The sequence below is a fragment of the Lycium barbarum genome, chromosome 9, assembly GCF_019175385.1.
Source record: "Lycium barbarum isolate Lr01 chromosome 9, ASM1917538v2, whole genome shotgun sequence".
NCBI lineage: Eukaryota > Viridiplantae > Streptophyta > Magnoliopsida > Solanales > Solanaceae > Lycium > Lycium barbarum.
Genome location: NC_083345.1, coordinates 118,246,756 through 118,274,540, shown reverse-complemented (window position 1 = coordinate 118,274,540; position 27,785 = coordinate 118,246,756). Strand labels below are relative to the sequence as shown.

Sequence of the window (27,785 nt, the reverse complement as noted above, 5' to 3'; positions counted from 1 at the left end):
GAAATTCCTTGATGAACAAATCCGACAAATCATCACTAGAGCGAATATGTTAAACACCTATCTCAACATTCTATTAGAGATCATATGTGAAAAAGAACTTTAATGAATATGCTTTGTGTTGTCCCCTTTGGTGTACCTTTCATTCAGTTGAGCTCTACAAGCAGCATTGTGTTCATAATTACTTCATATAGTGTTGTTGGAATCTTCATTTTCAAAGAAAAATCACACAGTTGTCAAATGTGTTGCGTCATTAATCTCAACCTTACACATTCTCGACTTTTAAAGAGTTTGATTTGCATGACATAGTAGAATCAGAACATAAAAAATAGTCTAGAAGGTTGATCACTATATCAAATTAAGATATCGGGTGAAATTCACGACTTGTTTAGAGAACATGTAGTGACAGATTTAATGGTTTGTAAAGTACGTCCTTTATATGATTCTTCAATATGTCCTCCAGCTCATCGCTATCCGAATATGCGAAATGAGACAATTTGCTTGTCTTCCAAAAGACATCCTTGCACACTTGGGGCAATTGGCTTCCTTTTTGTTGTGTTAGTACCATCCCTAGCAACTCTCTTCTCTTACTTTCCAGCATTTCCTCCACTTGTTTTATTGCTTCTTCTTCAGAGATTGTTCCTTCACTCTGTGTTATTAATATTGAGACTATATTTTTTGGTGAACTCTCTGCTTCTTCTCTCTGCAAGAAAACGTGAGAGAGAATCAATTATTAGTATAGCAAATAATATTGTATCTTAAGGAAAATATTCCAACTAATTGTGTAATAAGATACGTTCATCTATCAGAAGACCAACACTCTTATGGTAAAAACTTACTTGTACTCAATGATTACAGAAAATTATAGTATAACTTAGCTTCATGTTAAATGGCGTAATAAGGTGAGAGTATATATTAATTAACTAGCATGTACACATATAATGCATCAATTAATTTAATGTAAACATCAGGTTCTGAGTACGTTTAATTCTATTGTTTCTTTTACTTTCTAGTTTTTCATTGGTCAAGTACTGGTAAATTGGAACACACTTTTAGAATAGAGTCTATGACATTGTTTCAACTTGTCAGAAAACTAAGTTAAAATTTAAGAAAGACGAAAATTGTTAGAGCCCCAATTCACCCCCCCCCACCCCCACCCCCACCCCCACCCCCTCTTTCCCCTCTTGTGTCTATTTAGGTGTCAAGTCTATCACTTACATTTTCAGTTTTTAGTAAAATATCATGATAGAGAGCTTGTGCCCATTTCACCTAGTCTATCAGTATTTTTTACTTCCTGTCAATAAAGGTACCAATAATTTTACCCCTTAGACAGAGGAGAAGAGATCACCTAGAGATTTTTGTTTGATGTGTAATATTTTGGATGCAAAAGAAATAATAAAATAGTTTTAGAAGGAATATTACCTTGTGCGATCTTAGATCATTAAGGAGTCGTGCCACCATCATGGTAGAATTGCACAAGGCTTTCATTTCAGAACTCTCTAGCACATCCTTGGATACTTTTGGCGCAACAAAATATTGTGTTATGAGAGTTATGCATCTAACACCAATAGTTACACTGGACACAGACAAGTACTCTTCTATGCTTGGTGTTGTCTGACTTCTCCACCAATCTAATTCAACCAGCATACACTTTAACAAATCAAGCCACTACACCAAAGACATATATGTTTCTAGTTAATTAAAAAAAAAAAAGGGGGGGGGGGGGGGAGGGGGGGGGGGGTGGAGTATCATGGGTAATGAAAGTATAAGGGTGTGTTTGGTGTGACCAAAATATTTTCTACCTTCCAACCAACCACCAGAAAATATTTCCAGAAAATAATAGCACTGGCCAGGTTTGTGCTTGGTGCTTGGTCAATATTCCAAAAGCTCTTCCATGAAAAGCTTACTTGTTTCAATTTTTAAAAAACAACTTCGTTGCTACACAAGCACTTACAATGAAACTTCTCTGATACCACTTTGTTGGAAGACTAAAGGTGGCACTCCCATGGGAGGGGGGGGGGGGGGGGGATATTTCTGGGGTGACAACTTCGGAGAAATAATTTGTCAAGGTATGGGTATTTACCGAAAATGGGACATTGTCATATATATCCACCCTCCAAGCTTCTAATGCCACCCAGATATTATTTCCACTGAGCCCTATTAAAGCCTGGTTTAATGGTTCAACAAACTCCTCATTTAATGGTGCTTGAGCCCCCGCATTTAATGGTTCATGAACCCCTTCAACCTCCTCGTTGTTGTCCGCCATTAACGTCGGATTCTCGGAATTGGGAGGGTTTTCAGGGAGGGTTTAAGGAAAAGTAGGAATTTCACCAGCCAGAGGATTTTTGATTTTTTACCAACACGTGGTATAAATACTCCTAGTAATCAGCATAAAACATTAAAATAAAATTGATTACCCTATAACGGCATCATTTCTTTTGACTGCTATAGCAAGATGATGTTATAGACAATATATAATATAACATTATATGAAAGTCGGTTCTAAAAAAAAAACTTGGCATTATAGTGAATGATTCCATACCAAGTCTATAAAGTGATCTTTGATGCATTGGCCTTGCTTAATATTTGCTTTTGCTGCAAGCTCCTCTATAGTTTTGTAGAGTGCCGAAAAGAAAATCTTTACCCTCTCTGAATGGTAACGCACTGTTGAGTAATTGCCGTCCCACCTGTAAATGTTAGGTGAAAATTCTAAGGGAAAATGTGCAACTTTGTTAGTATAATGGGCTAAATTCCACCTTTAAATGTAGTTGGATGAATTATTTGTTTCCAAATAAATTTAGCCGTACCAAACTAATAGAGACAAAATTTGAATTAGTAGCCTAAAAAGGAGATGTTTGCAAGAATGGCCTCCACAAAGGGTGATCATCTTGAACTTTTGACCCCGTTCCGAAAAACCTATAAGAAAAAACCTATGTTTGTGCATCAAGCACAAGTTGTGGGCATAACTTATTTTTGACTATTAAGCAGGAGTTCAAGACATTTCAATAAGTCAGAGTCAATGAACATACTCAGCTAACAACAAAGTTCTAACCCATAGGCAAAAGTTGTCAATGTTGTTAGCAGTGACAGAGCCAGAATTTTCGCCGATGGGGTTCAAAATATAAAAAGGTAAGCATACGAAAAAGTCTAAGGGAGTTCAACATCTACTATATATACATAAAAAATAATTTTAACCTTATAAAAATAGTATTTTTTTTCCTTCGAAGAGGTTTAGATGAACCCCTCGGCTCTATGTGGCTCCGCCACTGGTTGTCAGTTGTTCACAAGTCAATACAGTCGAAGCTTCAGTCCAAAGGCAACACATTATACTATCTTCATTGTATATAGCTTGTTGAAATGTTTCGATTTCCTTTACATAGGTGACACTACTGTATACGCACACCACAACTAGAGCTTACGTCCACGGGAAACAGGGATCATTATTGTTTAAAGATTTTGTCAAACAGTGCTAAAAGTTGAAGACTACGTAGGCGCTTGGCTATAAGAATTATTCAATTTATTTCAGAATTTTTTTTCCATTTTTTTTCACTTTTTAGTGTTTAGCCATAAGAATTCGAAATACAACTTGAAGTTGTATTCCGGAATATCAAAAACTTCAAAAATTTATTTTTAAAAAAATTTCACTTTTTTATAACTACATTTCACAAAAAATTACAATTTAAAAAATTATGGCCGTACACAACTCCAACTCCAAAATTCCAAAAAAGTAAATTTTTTTTGTATCTATGAATAAACGGGGCCTACCTTTTACGATATTCTATTTCAGCATTTTTTTTTCTTGATAGGGGATTTGTGCAAATTCTCCAAGCCCAAGGCGCCACCTTTGATAAAAAATGAGCTAATAAAACACATGGAGATATAGATTGGATTTTTCGAAACATTATAAGAAAGGAAGCAGAATACATTACTTCCTCTATCCCAATTTATGTGATATTTTTCGCTTTTTAAAAGCTAATTTAATTAAAGTTTGAAACTAAATTGGATTAGATTAACTCATTATTTTAAGATTAAAATTTATATATTTGAAAACTGCATGAAAATTACTATAAATTGTAATATTTATCATATCAATTTGGTTAAAAGATTACATTATAAAATGTTAGTCTAAGTTAATTCAATTTGAATCTCGGAAAACAAAAAGTATCACATAAACTAAGACAGAGAGGAGTAATACCTTTGCACTAATTCAAAGATGTTGAGCAATTCATCTTCGCAAACATAACCATCGAAAAAATCATCAACCAAAGTTACAAGCATGGTATTCTTTGCACAGGCTAGACGGGCATCAGAGAATTCAGGTTCAAAAAGTAAGGCAGCTGTCAAGAAATAAGTAGTGTATAAATACTGTTGTGGCAATCCCACTTGCTCCAGTCGGCAATCCTCGAACCACCTACATTAATGAAATTATAAATGGTATCCAAGAATGAAAAAGTCTATTAAAAATTAAAGCAATACTTAACCTATATATATATATATATATATATATATATATATATATATATATATATACTATTTGTAATAAGGGAGAATCAACAAAATTTGCCATCCTCACATTCAACTTGAGCCTATGAAAATTCTACACGTGGTTTTGTCTTTTTTCCTTATTCTGATTTGCACTCATTCACTTTTTGAGACCATTTCACTGGCCTTTATAATTGGTCTCACGTGGTAGTTTCTATTGGTTTTACCATCATTCTTCCACTTGGGCCTTGTTAATTAATTTTATTATAGTAACTTTTTATTATTATTTTTTCTCCTTTATCTCAAAATATTTGTTACATTTCACTTTTTAAGAGTCAAATTATATACGCTTTAACAAATATTTTAAGAATCTCTACATTGTATTGATAGAAATGTTATATCCTGCATTTTCAGAGCATGAGCGTGACACGTGCTTCCTCGAAATTGATTATCATGTTGTCGCTAAATAATTCAAACTCACGTTGATGGTATTACATTTCGTATTTTTGAACGTCGGATTATTCGTAAGTTAAGGTGGGGCCCACACATCAAGATTTTTTTTGGGACATGTGACAAGTTATATGAATCACATATGTAAAGTTAAACACAACTCATGAAGGACCCTTGAGTCAAATCAAAGTGGAAGCCCTCCAAACGAATATTTTTAAGAAAACGTTTTCGGGTGACCTGACTTGAGGGGCAAAAACGGTATTATAGGTTTGGAATCTGGAAAAATACCAAGAAATAGAAGTTGTAGATAATTGAATTAGCTTTCCAACCATAGGTCGTGGGTTCCCAGGTGACGTCGGTACAAGGCGATATGGACATTTTAAGGTCGAAAAGTCAGTGGGCTAGGCCCAACTCGGGACCAACCGGGTTGGCCCAAAAAAAAATGAAGAGAAAAATCAAGCCCAAAAGAGAAGGGGTGGACGGCCATATTATGGCCCAAGCCCATGATTTTAATTAATTTCCATGTGGTAATTAAATATAAGGGGTCATGACCCTTAGAAACTTCAAGAAAAAATTAGAAAGCAAGAACAAAACAAAAGACGAAGAGCAAGAAACATGGCATTCGGCCATGACCATGAAATTCTAGCTCCTTAAAATCTTCCTCCAAAAATTATTTTCTTGTGGTATTCCCACTAATTCAAGGGTCCTTTACAACTTGGTGTAGTTGTTTTGGAAGATAGAGAGCTTGTTTCATCAAGTTGACAACTTGTTCAAGTGAAGAAGATTGTAGAAGAAGGTAAGAATCAATTCCTTTTTCTTATGTTATGAAGGTTTGTTTGTGTTGTAGTATGTGGAAATGAGTAGAAATTATGGAAATGTGGAAGTTTGCAAAGTGGGTGTGTGTGTAGGCATGTAGCCGTGTGTGTAATGTTGTATGAATATGATGAGTTGAATTTTATGTTGTGTTCTAGTTGTGGTTATGGTGGAAGTTATATTGGAAATGAAAGTTGAGTGAATTTGGTTGAAGTTGGAAATATAGGTGTTGGCCGTGTGGTATATGGAAGTTGAAATGGAAATGAATTAATTTTGTTTGATATGTTAGTTGTGTTGTTGTGATCCTTATAATGCAAATGAAGGTTAAATGGTTTAAGTTGACATTGAAATTGATTGTAGAAGATTATGCCATCTTAGTGTGATTTTATGATATTATGTAAATGAAGTTGTTAAGGTGCAAATTATGATTATTGTTGATGAAATTGGAAGATGGAAATATGTTATGAATATGTATGTTGAAGATTAGAAGTTTTGGATGGATTATGGTTTTGGTGGAAAATTTGTATATTTTGTATATTTTGTGAATACTTTGTAGAAATGATATGAAATGCTTCCGAATGGTATTGTAATGATCTTGATTAGTAATGAATATGAGAATGTTGGTATTGATTTGAAAATGTGAAGTTGGAATGAAAGGTATTGCATTATGTTGGAAAGAGGATTAATTATGCTATATAGTGTTTTGTAGTGATTGTTGTTGTTGTTATTGGGTTGTTGTTGATTGTTTTGGCCGAGTTAAATTCTCGGGAATGCTATATGTATAGGGGAGGTGCTGCCCAAATTTCTGTAGACAAGTATGAATTAAGATTGAACTCTTAAGACTTGAAATTGATATTTGGTAATTGTGACCAATTGTAGATTTTGGACGAAATGAGAATTGAATTTGGGAAGGCGTAAAGAGCGAATAAGGTATGTAAAGCTATATCTATCCTTCTTTTGGCATGTCCTAGGTATACTAGGATCAGACTTGAGTCTCGGAAAGTATTCTGTTCATAGAAACCCGCGTCTGAAAATATCCCTTTTTCATTCAATAGAATTGAATTCTATATATGTGTTTTGTTGAAAGAATTGTGTAAGTCCTCATGAATTGTCTAGAAAGTTATGAAATGTCCCTAGGACTCCATAGATGACTCCATAAGCCTAATATACGTAATTGGCGCCCACCGCTTCGGTTGTCCCGAGGTGGGCCCACTATTCCCGATTTTACCCTTTTTGTATTTATGATTTGTCTTCGAGCGGTTCTAAAGGAAATATTTTAACTACTCTTCTAACTACTAAATAATTTTTTAAAAAAATATTCCCTTAAGTCTTATAAACTATTTTGGAACATGGAAATGATCTCAGAAAGACTATTTCTCCGTAATCGATTATGACATCCGAAATACACTTACTATGATTCTGTCCGATTTCGTTACTTCGATTTGTCATCCGATATGTCTTATTGAGTCTCTGGAAATATATGATATTTTATATTGCATTTAGTTTCTCATTACTCCACTCGTGGATGCCTCAATGTTTCCCCTACTGAGCCCGGGCCAGGATATGTTATCACGCGTATTCCACTGCATTGTTCGTCGCGCCTCGATGTGAGGGGGCAGGTATACATGTACATGGGTTGTGGAGTATGATGTGCCATGTACACATATTCTGATATATTCTGATATGATATGATATGGCCATCTGATATGTTCGACATGTGCACATTCTGATATGATATGATATGTTACGGAGTTATTCCCTACTCTGGAGTTATGCTGTGTTGTGGCGCCAGTGTCGGGGTGGCGACCACGTTCTGTTCACCGAGTCCCTTGGCAGGGGCCGGATATGATATGGCATATGTTTCTGCATACACTCTTTATGTTTTGGAAATATGCATCTGATAATCTGGATATTATACTCATTTTTCTGTACGTTCTGTTCCGGTCATGATTTTGTTCCGTAATGGGACCAGATATGACATATGTTTTCTGCATGCACTATTTATGCTTTATGATCGGCATTTTGCTATTCTGGATATTCCGTTCATTTTCTGTACCTTCTGCTTCGGTTATGACTTTGTTTACTACGTTCCGTGCTTTACATATTCAGTACATTTTCCGTACTGACCCCTTTTCTTCGGGGGTTGCGTTTCATGCCACGCAGGTACAGACGATCGATTTGCTGATCCGCCCACTTAGGATCCTATTCTGCTGTCTTGGAGTGCTCCCTTGTCCGGAGCCTATATTTTGGGTACAGACTCTTCTGTTGCAAATATGTATGTTGTTCAGGGGTATGACGGGGCCCTGTCCCGTCTTATGATTTGTTTGTTGTTCGTAGAGGTCTGTAGACATACATGTGGGTTGTGTATATGTTTTGGGCCGCTATGTTTTATGATAGCCTTATCGGCTTCCACGCGCTATATCTGTTTTACTACGACAATTAGTAACGTCATTCGACTTCTGTATGTGTATATTCTGCCTACATACTGGTTTGGGTTATTGGGTACGTACGGGTGTCCAACACGGACACTAGTCGTGGCCTACAGGGTTGGGTTGTGACAGGAAAATTGCAATTTATAGTTTTTTTTGTATATTTTTTGAATATCTAAACTTTAATTTTAAAATATTGAATTAATCTAACACAATTTAGCTCGAAACTAATCAAATTGCTTTTATATTTTGGGATGGAGAGAATATATATTATTTATCCTTATACATTTTGATAAATTTTGACAGCTTTGGAGCCAAATTTTCTTTTACAACTGAATATTTTATTAGGTATTATAATATCTTTTATCCTTAAACTTCTTATATCTTAGCTTCTTTTTAGTGAGCTCGTATATGCTTATAAAGATCTGTCCTAAAATTATTTTTAAATATAATTTCAAAATCTTTTACTTTATTACATTATTTACTAATTGTAGGATCATTAGGTTAATTTGTATAAATATTCTAAACTAAAGTTATAAATATTGTAGTATAGATTTGAAGTTATTGGATTTTTTTTCCTTGTGTTAGATGATTCTAGAAAATGAAAACATGAGTTTTGGTAATACAGGTAAAATTAAGTACATTATCAAAATCTTAAATGAATTCAAGATATTCGCAAAATGAATTTGAAGCGGGGTGGAGCTAGAGTGCCGGTGATGGTTTCGATCGAATCCGATAGCTTTCGTTCACAAACTTTGTATTTGTCTATAGATTATTAGTACCAAATAACTTAAAAAATTAAAATTCAGCACTCATAAGCTCCAAATCATGACACTGCATTTGAATTGAAGTATATAATTTCATTAATTAACAATGAAAGTTAAAACAAGTAATTGCACAGTTTGCCCTTTAAATGGACTGATCTTTAATTTTTGCTCTTGAAATGGGCTGATCTTTAATTTTCGTCCTTCTAAATCGAACTTATGCCTATAGGAGCATAAATTCTTTAACGACGCTCACATAACTTATAGATATGGCATAAGTTCGATTTTGAAGGGTAAAAATTGAAGATTATCCCATTTGAAGAGCAAAAATTAAAGACCAGTCCATTTAAAGGGCAAACCTGTGCAAATGACCCAAGTTAAAATGTTAAAAGTTTGGGCACGGGCTTAGCACGAGCCTCATAAAACTAGTATTTTATATAAATGTGAAGAGAGTACGAATACTACTATAATTTGTTGTACAAATAGTATTTAAAATTGTACTATAAAATGTGGGCCCATTTTGTTGGCTTTTGCGTTTTGATTGTGGACCTATTTAATTAGCCACTGAACACGTGTAGGCTTCTTTTTTCAGAAAATTTGTACCAAAAGTTATATAAATTGTACACTTTAAACAATTACTTCATTATCCCACGTGGACAAATGTCATAATATTGAATATTTATTCTCTTCTCATGTATACACGTATGCACTTCAATTTTAATTCTCCGACATATATGTATTTCCTCCGTGCATTTTTACTTGTTCACTTTTAAATTTTCACATTCTTTAAGAATTAATAAATGAAGTACTCCATCCTTCCCATATTACTTGGCCACATTACTAAAAATATATGTTCAAATTACTTGTTTATTTACAAAACCAAGATAAAATTAATTAATTAATTCCCATCTTACCCTTGGTATTAAATGTTCTTGAAAATAGTCAATTTTGATTAGAATGTATTTATTGGAGAGAGATAGATACAACAACAACAACAACAACAACAACAACAACAAGAAGCCCAGTATAATCCACTATGTGGGGTCTTGGGAGAGTAGAGTGTACGCAGACCTAACCCCCACCTTGAAAGGTAGGGCGGCTGTTTCCGAAAGACCCTCGACAAATATATCTTTTATTTGTGATTTCTTAAGGGGCATGCAAAAGGGAAATTGGACAAGTAATATGGAACGGCGGGAGTATATATTTTACCATAATATTCATATTTATTGGTGTATAGTCTCAATAGCCTTGGAAAATAATTAGAAAATGAGTAATTAATGTGAAGAGTAAAATTAATAATAAGAAGAAGAAAAATTAATTTGTACCAAAAGTTATATAAATTGTACACTTTAACCAATTACTTCGTTATCTCACGTGGACCAATGTCATAGTATGAAATATTTATTCTCTTCTCATGTATACACGTATGCACTTCAATTTTAATTCTCCGACACATATTTATTTCCTCCGTGCACTTTTACTTGTTCACTTTTGACTTTTGACGTTCTTTAAGAATTAATAAATGAAGTACTCCCTCATTTCCGTATTACTTGGCCACATTACTAAAAATATATTTAAAATTAATTAATTATTTCCTATCTTACCTTTAGTATTAAATGTTCTTGAAAATAGTCAATTTTAATTAGAATGTATTTATTGGAGAGAGATAGATGTAAGATAGTAAAAAACATCTTTTATTTATGATTTTTTAAGGGGCATGCAAAAGGAAAATTGGACAAGTAATATGGGATGGAGGGAGTATATATTTTACCATAATATTCATATTTATTGGTGTATAGTCTTAATAGCCTTCGAAAATGATTTGAAAATGAGTAATTAATGTGAAATGAAAAATTAATAATAAGAATAAAAATTTCTTTCTCTTGATATGTTAACGTGGACAAGTAAAGTGAACGGAAGGAGTGACTTTTATCCCCGTGTTCCGTCTTTGTCAATACTTTGAACGTGAAGAGAGGACGAACAATAGCAATGTAATTTGTACCAAAAGTTATATAAATTGTACACTTTAACCAACTACTTTTTTATCCCACTTGGACATATGTCATAGTATTGAATATTTATTCTCTTCTCATGTATATACGTATGCACTTCAATTTTAATTCTCCTACATATATTCATTCCCTCTGTGCCTTTTTTACTTGTCCACTTTCGACTTTTCATGCTTTTTAAGAATTAACAAATGACGTATATATTTTATCATAATATCCATATTTATTGGTGTATAGTCTCAATAGTCTTAAAAAATGATTTGAAAATGAGTAATTGATGTGAAGGGTAAAATAATAAGAAGAAAAATATCTTTCTCTTGATATGTTAATGTGGGCAAGTAAAAGTGAAGGAAGGGAGTGATTTTTATCCCCATTTTCCTTCTTTGTCAATAATTTACTTATTTTGCTCTCCTTTGTATTCTCCGATTATTGTTTCTTTACATTTATAAAATTTATTACTTTACATTTTCATTTCGGAATTAAAATTTGGTGATTTACGATTAATATATATCTTTCTAATTTTGATTTCTTTGTAACAATTCTTTTTATCTGTAATTGTTAATATAAAAAATTATAATGTAACTAATTTACCCCTTATTAACATATTTTTTAATTAATTTAATAAAAATATTTTATTAGTTTTGCTTTTAAAAAACCAATATATACAACAATGGTTCTTATATTTAGATCTGAACAATTAGTTAATTGCGATGGATATCAACCTGTCGGTATACATATAAGATATTAAAGAATTTAAAAGAAAAAAATCTAGAATAAAAAATTAATTTTCCCTCATATTCTTACTAATTTTCTTTTTCACATCGATGAACAACTTTCATTGTCGTGACAATGAGAAAAAAGTCTGACTCTGTCTATCTCAAAGACTTAATTCCATCATATGTTTTTAATTTTAAAACTCCATTTTTTTAATTATAACTAAAGTGATAGTACGTAAAATACATTTTATATATGTTGCTAGATATAATAACAATTAGAATGTTATTAAAGTTATTTACAAAATACAAATCTTAAAGACTGACTAATTAAAGTGAATAAACATGATGCTAGTACAACATAGTTTTTCAATAAGAAGTGTTTAATTGACCACTCTTCAATTCGCTGGTTGTAGCTGTACCCTTAGTGTGTAATTGCCTGTTTGACGAAGTTGATAGAAAACCCAATGCGTTTCTTTTAATTAAAAAAAGTGCTTATTTTGGAGAGCTGAAGTTTTTGGGTAAGTTTTTAGAGAAAAAATAAGCACTTTTAAAGTAGTAGCAGAAACTATTTTTAGAAGATAAAAATAATTTATCCGCAGAGGTACTTTCTCAAATCTTGGCAAAGCATAAAGTGGTGCCCTAATATTGACAAAAGCTCTTTTCAAAGTGATTAATCAAATACAAACTGCTATTGTCTCAAAGCACTTTTTATTTTTTAAAAGCATTTAAGTCTTACGATGAAAAGTATTTTTTTTTCAAAATAAGTAGATTTTGATATGTTGGCCAAAAACGTACTCCCTCCGTTTCATAATAAGTGATTTTTGTAACTTAAGAAAGTGTTCACTCCTAAAAAATTATGAGTGTTTTTACTAACTTATTCCTAATTAAATGCCTAGAAAAAAAAGTTGCTACTTAATGATTCTTGATTATATAAATAAGGATAGTTTTGAAAGAATAAGATTAATTTCTTCTTCAAATCCTAAAGTACCGCTTATTTTCAAACAAAATCAAAAGCCTAAAGCATCATAAACGGATGAAGTACAGGACTAACAAGATCTAATGAAGCTAACAAGTGAAGGTACCTCTTTAGTTGTTGAAGTTCTTTTTGATGTTGGGCTTGGCACAGGTTAAAATCGTGCACTGAGAACCCAAGGAAATCTCTGTTGTTAATGTTGGGAGACCTAACAATAGAAAGAAATTAACCACTTGAGAAGGTGGACTTTTATATATTGATCAACTAATCAAGTAATCTATCTATTGAAAAGATTCAAGATTTCAAATTTATGGATTTATACAGTACCCTCAAATTAATTTACAAAAATAATTGGATTCACAATTAAATATTTATAAATATTCAATAAATTTATATATATATATAGGGTATGAGCAAAATATCTTAATTTTCAGCTTTGGTCAATGTGAAGCAGTGAAAATGAAAGTCGCTAGCCATATTACTTTTAATTAGCTACTAGTTAACCATAAGAATGCTCATACCTTTTTTATTCTTTTAGTGCATCAACAAATAAGAATTATATATCTACAAATAAATACTACTTTTATAAGTCATTGTGCTAGAATGATTACCTGCAAGCAGCTTTTAAGATTTTAAAATTGTTCACCTCATATGCCTCGATGCAGCGTCTACTTTCCACTCGATCATATGTGGCGTAAAATTTCCTTAAAGCTAGTTCCACCTAATAGTTCATAAATTAGTAAAGGAAATGGAATTTTATAAAATTAACGCTCCCCTGGAGAGAGAGAGAAAAAAAAAAAGAAGCACTAAAGCTAATACAACTGTTATTACTATTTCGAAATAATTTAAAATACTTCTACTATTTAAACAAACAAAAAACAAATTGTCACATTATATTTATGAAGGTTAGCTGTGTTATTTTGTAATTTTAATCCATGTATACATGTATTGTTATTTCATATTTTAATACGTAGATTCCTGCATAATTATTTAAGTATTAATTATATCAAGAAGAAAACAAAGCAACCTTTCACGCATACTATATCAAGGAGAAACAACTAGATGATAATTCCAACTCAAGCTTAGCTTGCTGGATATTGAGGAACGTGCTGGAGTCTAGAGGATTATCTCCCAAGTTCAGTTTCAACCATCTTAATGGGACTAAGGAGACCGGTCTATACTCAGCTTCTGAATAATACTGATAGAGTTCCTTGGAAATGTATGCTATTATCCCATGCCGCTAGGCCTAAATCAAGATTCACCATGTGGCAGATTCAAAGGAGATTATTAACTGCATATAGGCTATTGAAATGGGGTATTACAGTGGACAAGCAGTGCTCTTTGAGTCAATGTTGTGATGAGACTGTTGAACATCTGTTTTGCTCTTGCTCCTTTGGTCTAAATGTCCTTAACAAGCTACTTCACTTGGTTCAACAACAGTCATTCGGTGAAGCAAACTGGGATCAGCATCAAAGTGCAGTCATCAAGAGGAACAAAGGAAGATCTCAGCAGGCCCATTTATTTAAAATGATCTATACAGAGTTTGTGCATGAGGTAAGGATTTAGAGGAACCCAAGGATTTTTGAGAAGAAGAGTAGGTTATGGCAAGTAATTGCCGGAGACCTGGCCTGTCTTGTCAGTGTTAGAGCACCAGCCATACTTCAAGCCTTAGTTTATGGCTGAGTTTATAGCTAGTCATGGCTTTGTAATGCTTCTCTGTAAAGAAAGAATTTTTAGCCTAATTCAACTCTAAAAGCTAGCTCAAGTGGTGAGGATTGCCCAAGTCATATTAAAGAGACCACCCATTCCTTATATAAACGATGTGGTACTCTTAACACCCTCCCTCACACCAAGGACTGGACATCTGGTGTGTGGACAATTTTAGTATGGTGGTCCAACATCTGAAATGAGAATTGAGATGAGACGTGCTCTGATACCATGTAAAAAAATAAATCTTTGATCTAACTCAAGCTCAAAAGCTAACTCAACCGTTCTCTTTGGTGATTAATATAAATTTGATTACCAAAAAAAAGGCAACTAAACATTATAAAAGTAATCCTAAGTTTTATGTGGTAGGCAATAAACAACTAAACTACGTACTTCCTCCATTTTCTTTTAAGTACTAATTTTCTAGTCTTTTTAGCTTTTTCCAAATAAGTGATTTTTCAAAAACAAGGTATTAGTTGCTTAATTCTTTTTTCTACATTACCTTTGTTTGGAGGGAGTATACAATAGCATGGCAGTAATTTATGCAAGTATTACAGAACTTATGGTGCATGCCAAACGGGCTCAACATTGAATGAGTCTTTTACAAGTAATATATAATCCATTGTCTCAAATTATTTGCTGCTTTTTGTTTTACATGCCCCTTAAAATATAATAATTAGGTGGGGTCTTTGACTATTTTACCCTTATTTATGTCTAAGTTATAATCTCTCTCCATTAAATGTTTACTCTATTTATGTATCATCTTCATTAATTCTACTAATGCTAGAACGGGGAAACAATATTTAATTTTGTCTTGAACTTCTAAAACGATAAAATAATTTGAGATAATTCTTTTAATAACCACGGTAGATAATTGAGACGGAGGGAGTAATACCTCTTTCTTTGACTTCCTGTCGAGGAAGTCATTATTTAAAAGTTGTTGCTCCATAAATATTCCTGTCCAATTTCTAATTGTATCCAAAATATGATCTTTCTCATGAATAGCCAACTGTGAAGCTTTGTGGAGCTCAACAATTGCATCATGACTCGTAATTTTCCCACTTCTTGTTGAAAAGCAATGTTCTTCATCGACAAATTCAACTAGTTCTTCTGCAAAAAGAAATATCGAATTTATTGATTTGTATATTATGGAGAACTACATACTTTACTGCCAGAGTTATTAATACTTTCCTGTTTCAATTTATGTGTCTTCTTTACTTTTTGTCTATTTAAAAAGAACATTGTTGTGTTTAGTAGGCGTTTGGACATGAATTTAGTGATATTCTAATAAAAAAAAGTATTTGAAGTTAAGTTGAAAAAGAATATTTGGAATAGAAATTAAGTTTGAACATGCATTAATTTCATTTGAAAACAATGTTGAAGTTTTGTGAGGGAAAAACTATTTTTTCACTTGAAAAAAGTGGTTGTGACCAATTTTTCAAATTTGAGTTACTCAACTTCAAGGTGGAGTGAAAATTAACAACAATCTATAACCAAATAGTTATTATTTTTTTTTTTGAAAAATAAAGTTGAAAAAAAGTGAAAAAGTTGTATATCCAACGGGCCAGTTAGTTTTCAATTTCACATTTTCATTTTGTCCTTAATGATACTAGGAACGACATGACATGCTTAACATCATAACATTTAAATATAATAATATTTTGATATGTTATTCACATTTTTAATTTAGAATTACAAAATTAAAAAGTATATTTTCATATTCTTAAGTTTTGTCCAATCAAACTAAAATATATAAAATGGAACGGACAAAATGACAAACCTGAGGAGACATCATAGTTGCTCATCCGTAAAAGTCGAAATGCCATGGCACAATGTGCAGCGTTTGAAAAAATTTCTTCGTTATTCTGCTGCCAAAGCCTATAAATAGATGACCAATATTATTACGAGATGCTTCAAAACAATTATATATACCTATACATCACTGTGAAAAATTACATATACCTGTATGTTTCATCTAGAACTTTACTTATTTCTGTTTTAAAATGCCGATCTACTCCCAGACTTTGAAGGGTGTCAACCAAGCAAAGCAATGAATGTGTCTTCGTTGGGTAGATAGTGGGAACTAAGGGGGAAAAAAGAAGAAGAGAATTTCATTAGAAAATTAATCAAACAATTAGACCAGTGTTTTAAGAGGCGGGGGGCGGGGCGGTTACGCAGGACGTGGCGAGGCGTAAGTTCCGAGATGCGAGACATAAGTCTCAAGACATGGGGCGCAAGTCCCATGAATCTGCGGGGCGTATGTCTCATGTATTTTTAATTTTATAATTTTGTTACTAAAAATAAGCAAAAGTAAAATTTTCATTAAGATTTTACAAATAAATTCAAATAATCACCGATAATATAAAAATTATTATAATTATTATTTGAAAAAGCTAACAGCACAAAAAAATGATAATAACCTAAATAATCTTTAAAATGAATCTTCATACACTCCGTCATCAATCTCCACATCTATTAGCCCTTCCCATCCTCAACTAATATTTGCACTAATTTTTATTTATATATTTCAAAGAAGGGGAAGGGTAAAAATTGCAAGAGCAGTGACAAAAATGGATAAATTAGCTCTAGAAATATAGTGCTATGAAATCTTTATCCTATCAATTTCAGACATAATCATCTAAAAAAATTATTTATAGCAGTGTTATTTTTTATGAGAGTTGCTTTATTTATTTATATATTTTAGGAAAAATCACTACAACTTGAAAAAATGATAACATGAAGTATAAATATCACTACATCAATAGCAAAAATACTGTTTAAAATGATGAAAATAAAATTTAACGCCCGGGGGCATACCCTTTTATGCCCGGGGTTTATGCTTTTACGCCCGAAATTTAGCCCCAAATTTTAGGCCGTACGCCCTATGAATCTATATTTTTCAGTTGCGCCCCGGAGCGTTTTTGGTACGCCACACCCCGAAACTCGCCTTTGAAAACACTGAATTGGACTATGTGATGATTATATTATACCATTAACAAATATCAGAATTTTCTTATCTACACACTCCATCTTTTTATTACTTGATTGAATGTTTTAACTTTTTTCAACAATCTTGTCTCAATCTACGAATTGATAACTCATCATATCACAAGGACTAAGCTTATAAGCTGGTCAAACTAATTTATAAGTATTATTTTATTTGTTTGTTTATTTATGTGGTTGGTACACAACTAAATATTCAAAGTGCTTATAAGTCAAGACTTATAAGCCAAAATCAACCACATAAGCATATCACCCTGCTATACTATGTTTATAAGTTGGTAAAATTAACTTAGGAGTACTTTTTGGCATATCAATACATTTGGTAAATATTTAAAATTATTTACAAGTCAAAAGCCATAAGTTGATCATCACAAAGGACTTTTTAATTTTCAAATTACCTTTCCAAAAGTTTCTGATTTCCTCTTCAATCTGTATCTATTGTTTCTCCTTTTCTTTACAAGAGTGCTTGTAAGTATTTCTTTTTTGTAGAGATTTAATACAGAAGAACATCTTATCAACACTTCATCACCAGACTCAAATTAAATGTTTATTAACAGTTTTAACACTTTTATCCAAACATGTAACTGTTTATTTAAAAATCATTTTCAACACTTAATTTTTCTTTTCACCACATGTAGCTTATCATCTATTTACAATCAGCTAATCCAACCGGGCTCGATCTAAACTTAATTTTTATCCTTCATTCCAAGACTAAAAATGCAAAAAATAATTTCTTAAGTATTTTTTGCAAACATTTAATGGCGTCTTAGTCATTTTAACACAGAAAAACATCTTATCACACTCATCAACAGACACGCTAAATGCGTATTATCAATTTCAGAACTTTTATATTCAAACACGTAACAGTCTAAAAAAATCGTTTTCAACACTTAAAATACTCTTTTCGCCACATAAAACTTATCAACTATTTACAATCAGCTAACCCAACTGGGCTCGATCTGAGTTTTGAAACTTAAATTTTCATCCTTCAATTCCAAGAACGAAAATCAACAAGTAATATCTTACCCCAATTTTTGTGAACTTTCAAGATTGAATTCAAGTATCCAAAGCATTTTTCATCATACTGATGGTAAATCAAGGCAGCTGCAGTAGTGGCTGGTGAATCAAATAGTGATCCATTGTGTCTTTGATATACCATTATTTCCTTCCACTGACATAATTCTCCAAATCCTTCAGCCATATATTTAAGATTTCCAATATTCCCCGTGAAATCATTATGTAATGATCTAATAATTATTCAAAGATAGTCAGAAAATGAGTTTATAAAAGCAAACTATCTTTAGTATGATGCAATTCAAGGTGAAGTTAGAACATAAGAAACATGCTGAGTCACATTACTATAACTAGAATTTTGCACTTTATACATTTAGGGAGGAGCGGAGCCAGGTGGGAGCAAGGAGTTCATCTTCGAAACTCTTAGGTGAAAAATTACATTATATATATAAGGTTAAAATTATTTTTTATGTATATATAGTAGGTGTTGAATCCCTTTCAGCTGTTCGTGTGTTTATTTCTTCTTATTTTGAACCTCTTAGTGGAAATTATAGCTCTAGCACTGCATTTAGGGTGTGTTTTGTATGAAGGAAAATGTTTTCTTGTAAACAATTTCCTAGACAATAAGTGGGGTTTTACTTATTTTTTGGTGTTTGGTAAGTAAACAGAAAATATTATCCCACGAGTATTTTATATAATCTAGGCAAATACTAAGAGGGTGAGGTGGAGGGTAGGAGTGTCGGATATGGGGGTTAAAGGGGGTGGGAGCGGGGGTGGATATTGGGAAGAGATAATTAGTGTTGAATGACATTTATGAAACTTGTTTTTCCTACTTTAATAAGGGGAAGTCATTTTCCTCATTTTCAAAGAACTTGTTTTCCTAGAATTTTGACTAACCAAACATGAAAAAATTAAAAAAAATTCATAAAATAATTTCCTCCATACTAAACACACCCTTAGAGATCGCTCGTTGCTTTGCCATTATTATAGTGATATTTTTCCAAGATATCAACCTTATGAAGTAATTAAACAGTTATATTTGAAAACATTACGATGTTACGTTATACAAACAAAGTGAAGGTGTAGCATTATACAAAAGTAAAGTTTGACTCATACTATTTCCGGTGTTTTCTTACGAAATTTTTTTAAAGTAGGTGCCGAGTTCTAAACTCGGAGAATATTAATGAGTCCGCATCTTTATTTTTCTCCATTTAAATATTAGGCTTTTGCTTACAACATAATTCAAACCCGTGATGTGCGCCTAATCGACACATCAGAAACTGTGCTCTTACCACTAAACTAAAGCCTTAGTGTCATTTCTAATATTTCTGATTTAACATACTTTAGAATGAATTTAATTATTTTTTCTTCATTTGTTAGGGTAAGACGGACCTCTTGTTTTTTTTCCAGATAAGAGAGATAAAGTTGAAATCTTAGGGGTCATTTGGTTATTGGGATTTTGGAAATTTGATTGGCATTTCGTTTTCGATATAAGCAATACAGTACAATATTATACGATAATTGGTCAGGTATTATATGCACCGGCCGGATTCAATATGGAATAACCCATATGAGGATTAACTTTAGAGGGATAAGAACCTAAAAGACAAGGAATGGGTTGATTTGGGGAAGCGCTCCCTATCAAAAATATTTTTTATGTCCAGGGAGCGGTTCTCTCCGAATAGGGCCTTACGCGGCTCGAATCCGGATATAGTTGGACTTCAATGAAGGTATCGGACACCGGGTGGGAAACCAAAAAAACATGAATTTTTTGTCTTTTGATTTCATCTATTTAGTTAAAAATTAACGTTTAACAACAAAGGTAAAATCGTACATTTTATACTATGACCCAAACATGCACCAAAAAAAAAATATATGCATCAAATAATTCATATATTCTAATCTCTGCATAATATCGTCTACAATGAAGCATACCTTTCAGCCGTTGCCAGATTTACAAGGTCAAGATCCAAAGGCAAATTTAATTTCTCTGCAGACTTGATCATATTAGGAAATATAATTTCAAATCCTACAGGTGAAAACTGATCCTTGTTATCAATTGCCCAACCATGCGTCTCCATAAAGTCCATGCCTGAAAGAAAATGAAGATAACTAATTTACAAGGTCAGGACACCAACTGAAAGTATTATTGTAGAAAAATTATTTAATTAACTTTTTAATCATAAAATCACTCAACTTTCACTAATACTGGTCATTTCTGTGAAAGTGGCGGAAAAGTTCTTATTCAATATTTTTTTTTAAAATTAGAACTTAAAAAAAACTCCAACCTAATAAAATGGGGAGAACTAGATAATTGTCCAGCAAAGACAACACATTTAGAGTAAAAAAGAAGGCAACAATATTTATGTGTGGGAAGGATAAATATACCCCTGAATTTTGTGAGAAGGATCAAATATATATACCTCTAAACTTTTCGAGCATATTTGGACCTTTTCCCGAAATAAAATACAGAAAAAAATAAAAAATAAAAGAAAGAAAAAGACAAAAAAACAAGTTAGTACGAAAACAGCAAAGGCAACATCAATTCAATTAGCGAATAGGTCCATTATTCAACATCAATAATTTTTGGAATATGGGGAGTGTGCGCAGGGGTAATAATATGTAGCCGTGTGGGTACTTTTTATTAGATCTATGTATATATATGGATAGTTTTAGGTAAATACTTTGTCTTTAATGGACAACTTGTGTAGTTTTCCCAATAAACTACCTATGACCCAATCTGATAAGACACGACCTTTTAAGTTTTTAAAAACGAATTGTTCATTAGAATTAAGCAATTTTTTTTTTTTTGTAAAGTTCAATGAATTATTTTAAAGTTAGAGTGATTTTATAATTAGAAAAATTACTTGGATGACTTTCTTGCTGAAATTATATAGGTTCTATGGCCGTCAATAAATTATCTCCAACTTCTTGTTATAACATATACTTTCTTAAAAAAATTCTAAGGAGTTGTTTGATATGCTGGACAAACATAAATAGTCCTGGGATACAAATTTAGTACTGTCTTATTCTTTATTTGGTTACTAATACGGGGGTAAGTTATACTAGGATTAGAAATAGTACCGGAATAAGTTATCCCTAACAGATGCTGGAATAATAGTACCAAAATTAGTTAGCCCTGTATAAAATAATGAAAATAACAAAAATACCCCCGAGGCCCTTCAAACCCTTTTCCTACTAAATAAGGTGGAGGGTATTTTTGTAAACAAATAACTTCTTAGAAATTATGCAATGCATATTATTTTTAATACAACAAATCAAATAGTCAGTAAAAATATAATACCGTGATACTTAATCCCAACATAACTAATCCAAGTATAACCTGTATTCAAACCAAACGACCCCTAAGCTAGATGTAAGATATATTGTACCATTTACCTCTTTGAACTTGCTTATCTCCAACTCCCCATTTGCTTAGAGCAAGCAAACATGCTAGTGTTGAAGAAAGTGAGTCCTTCACAAGCAATGGATGGCTTGGATTTAGTCCCCAAGATCCATCTTCTCTTTGATTTTCAAGAATCCAATCCAAACATTGAGGAAAACATGGCTGCTTTAGAGAGTTTCTTGAAGGGACCATAGCTACCCATGCTGTGTCATAAGAAGAAGAACATGGCTCTACTTTCACAAATGTTTCCCTTATTCTCTCTTTTGCCTCTTTGACACAATCCTGCAACAAAGAGACAATGCATGAAGAGGAGGAAGAAAGACTGATTGATGATAGAGGTACGAAATAGTTATGAGAGAGAAAGGAGGAATACAAAAAAATAATTTAAAACTCAAAATAAGGAAAAAGATTAAATTTACCCCTCAAGTATATTAAAGGTTCAAATTTACAATTTGATTAAAAAAAAATTAATCGCAGGACACGTGGCATCATTAAACTTTCTCCGCTTGAAAATAAGGAAAATTTTAATCCATTTTAGTAACATCAAGAACATATTTGACCAGAACTATTAACGAAGGACAAAAATATACAATTTTTTCTTAAAAACATATTAATATTTCTCATCAAGATGTGACTTTAGACCACTAACTACATTGAGACACCTTAAAAAAAGAGAAGAGAAAAGGGATCCATCTTACCATTGATTCAACAATAGTGTGGCTGCATCTTACTCTACGTGGTCTCTGGCAAATTGCATTTTCTTCAAACAAGGGGACAAAAAAGTTAAAAAAAAAAACTAAAATCAGGGCATTGTTATAAAAGAATTGAATTATAAATATCTACTTGTGATCAAAGTTATGAGTCTTACTGGATAAACCAAAATTTTCATTTCCCAATTTATGATGAGAAAGTGGCAGTATGATTGTGCATCTGTGGCCAAGTATCATTTTAAAAAAATATTGAGTGGGTGTGGTGTGACTTGTCACAGTGAGATAGAGGGAGAGAACTATTTATAGATTCTTTTCAACAACATTATTCGTTTACCAATTATAGTATCTTGTTCACGAAAAAAAAACGTTTTCTGAACTGAAAAATTACGTGTGTTGAGAGCCATACATATGTAATCACTTCATCTTAATTTATGTGATGATATTTAAGTGAATATGTAGTTTAGATTGAGGAAAACTTTTGAAACTTGTAGTTTAAATAAAAGGCAGAATGGATCGGGACCTCCCTGAATTTGTCGATTTTTATTCAGTGTACACCTAAACTTTATGTTGGCCTAATTACCCCCTCAACTTGAAAATATGATAGGCACGACCCCCCTAGACGCTGACAACCCATGGAAGTGGTCAACACGCGCTGCCACATGGATTTTTTTGTCCATGTGGCATATTTTAATGGATAAAATATATATTTTTTACTTTTTAAGTTCAACAATTATTTGAATCATCTTTTTTGGGCCAAATATGTAAAAAAAGAACTTGAAAACATTTTGACTATAATTTTTTTATTTGCCCAAAGATAATGATATTCTAATCAAGTTATTTTTATATATTTGGCCAGGAAAAGAAGAAATACACAGTAAGAACAAATAATCATTGAATCTAAAAAAGAAATCAAATAAATATTAACCAAATATTTTACGAATTTGACCCCAAAAAAATAATGCACAGTTGAAATAAATAGTACTTGCATGAAAAGAAAAATACACAATATTTTTGTAGAAAATACACCGTCTAAACTTCATTACTTTTGCTAAACCTTATTTTTATTTCGCTAAAATAAATAGAGTTTCTAGTTGAAACTTTCAACAATGTTATTTAGATTTGGATCCGAAAAAAGAAAAAAAAATACATAGCTGAAATAAATAATCATTATATCGAAAAAGAAAAAAAAACACAATTGGGATAAAATATGCAATTTATATTAAGAAAAAACAATAAGAAATACAATTGGATCAAATAAATCATTATATTGATTATGTGGCAATTAATAGTTGAAAAACACCCGATTTGGAAGCTGATTTTTTGATTTTTCACCTTTTCACGCGCCTAAAAGAGAGTGTATCCACGCTATTTGCCACATCAGCGTCTAGGGGGGTCAAGGCTATCATATTTTCAAGTTGAGGGGGGTAATTAGGCCAACGTAAAGTTTAGGTGTACACTGAATAAAAATCGACAAGTTCAAGGGGGTCCCAAGCCATTCTGCCTAAATAAAAAGCATATATGTTTTTGTGGCTACAAATTATCTAATTGAAAATAAAACAAAAAGTTTAAAGTTTAATTATTTATAAATGAGGCTTATATGGCAGATATTGTTAAAGCTAGTTAATGATTGTAGTTAGCTAAATTGGTGTGAATGAGAAATGGAGGGAAAAAGACAATGGAAGGAAAATGAAGTTTAGAGCAAAGTTCCTTTGAAAATGAGCTTTGTACCACATTGGTGGCAGAAAGGGAAAGTTATGTGCTTATATTAGGAAGCACTTCTTCTAGCTCTTAAAGGGTTAAGAAGAGGGACCCCCCTCGCGCCGTCATCGTCGCTCGGCTCGGCTTTGGGTTTGGATAAAATTTCACGGAATAAATCCCAATGTTCTTATTTTTTTGGAAAAGGCAAGGCCTTTCCGAACAGCCATATTTCACGGCTATATAAACTGAGGCAATGCCTCATTTTTCAACTACTGAAAATTTTTCTGCATAGAAAATTCTGCATTCTTTTTCCTGAAAAAAAAACTATCGATTCTGTGTGTGGTTCGTTGCCTAATTTGAGTTCGTCGAAGTCGTAGGCGTTTGAGGTACCGCCACTCCTGCGACAGGTATATCCGTTTTATCCTGGGAGGAAATAATCCATAACCTCGGGTACAGTGAGGGGATTAAATTCCTTAAGGACACACCGTGAATTCTGTGGTCTCGAATATTTCTTAGTTTCTGAAATTTTTCCAACTTTACACAGTTTCTGTTTTTTCCTACTTTCTGATTTTTCCAGTTTCTGGTTGTTGTTTCCTACGGTTCTGAACACAGTTTTACCAACAAGCTTAAGGAATTTATTAATCATTTCTGTGTTCATTTGTTGTTGTTTAACGATTACAGAACGTTATCAGAAAGGGGAAAAAAATGTTTTTCTTTAACATAAAACAGTGCTATCCAAAAAATAAAATAAACTTGTATGTTTGTTGTTTGGATATAACGAACTTGTATGTTGTTTGGAGACTAAAATCTTCGGATTTTCTACTCCGGTTGAGTTTAAAGTTTTCATAACTTTCTACTCATTTGAGTACTTGATTTGAAGATATAAAAACTTCATCAAGTATACAACATACAGTTTCCTACATTCTGTTTGATTTTTTTTTAATTCTGTTTGTTTAAACTTGATTCGGTTTGAAGAAATAAAATCTTCACCGTTGTGTATTACATTTGTTGCTGTCAAAACTGATTCGGTTCAAAGATTTAAAAACTTCACCGTTTATTAAAGCTTTCCGTTGTTTCGTTTGCAACAGAAATGGGAGACCTAACTCCAAATTTGAACGCTACTGCTACTGCGACATCGACCCCCGTGGTTGGTTCTACGAGCAATACTGCGTCCTCCAGTGGTACTGCACCAGCACCGGCTCCGGCCGAGAAGCCCGAAAAATTCACCGGGATTGATTTCAAACGATGTTCTTCTATTTAAATATTTTAAGCCTCCAAAAGTTTATTAAGGAGGTCGTTCCGGTTCTGCCGGAATCAACACCTGAGAATGAACGTTTTGTTGTAACTGAGGCGTGGAAGCACTCAGATTTTTTATGCAAGAATTATATTCTTAGTGGACTGGAGGATGATCTTTACAATGTCTATAGTAATGTGGGAACATCAAAAGAACTATGGGATGCGTTGGAAAAGAAATATAAAACAGAAGATGCTGGATTAAAGAGGTTTATCGCTGCCAAGTTTCTGGACTACAAAATGGTAGATGGCAAATCTGTTGTTACTCAAGTTCAAGAGTTGCAGTTTATCATCCACGATCTCCTCGCTGAAGGTATAAGTCTAATTAATACTTTTGTCAAAAGTATTCAGTGCGCCATTACTTACATATTGTTTGTTGTAGGTTTGGTGATTAGTGGGGCATTTCAAGTTGCGGCAGTGATAGAGAAGTTGCCTCCTTCATGGAAGGACTTCAAAAATTACTTGAAACACAAGCGAAAGAAGATGACAATGGAAGATCTCATCGTCCGGTTGAGAATTGAGGAAGATAACAAGGCAGCGGAGAAGAAGGCTAATGGGAGATCAAACATAGGGGGAGCACATATTGTTGAAACTGCCCCAACTAATCTGAAAAAGAGGAAAAGGGCATCGGGACCAAGGAACTATCCTAACAAGAAGAAATTCAAGGGAAACTGCCACAATTGTGAAAAAATCGGACACAAAGCTGCAGACTGTCGTGCTCCGAAAAAGGAAAAGAAGAAGGGTCAGGCTAATATGGTTAAAACAAATGAGGAAGTTGATGACTTGTGCGCTATGTTGTCTGAATGCAACCTAGTGGGAAATCCGAAAGAGTGGTGGATTGATTCTGGCGCCACTCGCCACATTTGTGTTGTTAAAGAAGCCTTTGCTTCATATGCTCCCGCGGGCCCGACAAGACCATATATACGGGAAATTCTGTAATGGCCAAAATTGAAGGTTATGAAAGATACTGCTGAAGATGACCTCTGGCAAGGTGGTGACTCTCAACAACGTCTGTCATGTTCCCGAAATTAGGAAAAATTTTAGTATCTACTGGACTTTTAGTGAAGAACGATTTTAAGTGTGTTTATGTTTCTGACAAAGTTGTATTAAGTAAGAACGAGATGTACATAGGAAAAGGTTACCTCACAGAGGGCCTTTTCAAATTGAATGTAATGGTCTTTGATAATAATAATAAAGTTTCTGCTTTGTCTTACTTGCTTGAGTCAAATGATTTATGGCATTCACGTTTAGGACATGTCAATTATAGGACCTTGTGAAAAAAGATTAGTTAGGAAGTATTGCCTAAGTTTGAATGCAATCAATCAAATGTCAAATCTGTGTTGAATCTAAGTATGTTAAACATACTTATAAGTCAGTTGAAAGGAATTCAAGTCCTTTAAACTTAATCCATACAGATATTTGTGACATGAAGTAAATCGCATCTCGCGGTGGAAAGAAGTATTTCATAACTTTTATTGACGATAGTATGCGGTATTGCTACGTTTATTTACTTAATAGTAAAGATGAAGCAATTGAAGCATTCAGGCAGTACAAAACTAAAGTGGAGACTCAACTTAATAAAAAGATTAAAATGATAAGGAGTGATAGGGGCGATGAATATGAATCTCCTTTTGAACAAATATGTTTGGAATATGGCATTATTCATCAAACAACTACCCCTTACTCATCACAACCGAACGAAATTGCGGAAAGGAAAAATAGAACACTGAAAGAAATGATGAATGTCCTGTTAATAAGTTCTGATTTACCCCAGAACTTGTGGGGGAAAGCTATCCTAACAGCTAGACAAATGCTCAATCGAGTGCCCCATAGCAAAACACAATCTATTCCATACGAAAAGTGGAAAGGAAGGAAGCCCAATTTGGAATACTTCAAAGTATGGAGGTGTTTGGCCAAGGTGCAAGTTCCTAAACCCAAAAGGGTAAAAATAGGACCTAAAACCGTTGATTGTGTTTTCATAGGATATGCCACAAATAGTAAGGCATATCGATTTCTGGTTCACAAATCAGAAAATCCCGACATTCAGGTGAATACGGTAATTGAATCAGACAATGCTGACTTTTTTTAAACCATATATCCATATAAAAAGGAATGTGAGTCGTCTAGCAAATAATCTAAACGACCTCGGGAAGAAACAAAGGAAAATGTTCACGATGAGGAAAATCCAAGACGCAGCAAACGTGAAAGGACGTCTACTTCATTTGGACTAGAATTTCTAACATTTTTGTTGGAAAATGAGCCTCAAACTTTCAACAAAGCTATGTCTTCATCGAAAGCTCAATTTTGGAAAGAGGCAATCA

At 33.0% G+C, this 27,785-nt stretch overlaps 1 protein-coding gene across 3 annotated transcripts; it reads right to left on the bottom strand.

The window, feature by feature from the left end:
• Positions 1-147: 147 nt before the first annotated feature.
• LOC132609618 (cis-abienol synthase, chloroplastic-like) lies at positions 148-22,780 on the bottom strand. Of its 3 annotated transcripts, XM_060323680.1 has the most exons (14): positions 22,632-22,780; positions 22,462-22,523; positions 21,757-22,045; positions 20,293-20,449; positions 18,370-18,590; positions 16,303-16,423; positions 16,121-16,218; positions 15,236-15,450; positions 13,245-13,354; positions 12,743-12,841; positions 4,193-4,408; positions 2,540-2,684; positions 1,420-1,665; positions 148-700 (listed from the first exon to the last, which is right to left on the bottom strand). In XM_060323680.1, the coding sequence occupies exons 1-14, from the start codon at positions 22,708-22,710 to the stop codon at positions 386-388; spliced, it is 2,373 nt and encodes a 790-aa protein (XP_060179663.1). In that variant the 5' UTR covers positions 22,711-22,780; the 3' UTR covers positions 148-385. The 3 variants fall into 3 exon arrangements, with proteins under 3 accessions (XP_060179663.1, XP_060179664.1, XP_060179665.1); XM_060323681.1 differs by lacking the exon at positions 148-700 and having other exon boundaries at positions 1,458-1,628; XM_060323682.1 differs by lacking the exons at positions 148-700; positions 1,420-1,665 and adding an exon at positions 3,763-3,839 and having other exon boundaries at positions 2,547-2,684.
• Between the last annotated feature and the right edge of the window lie 5,005 nt (positions 22,781-27,785).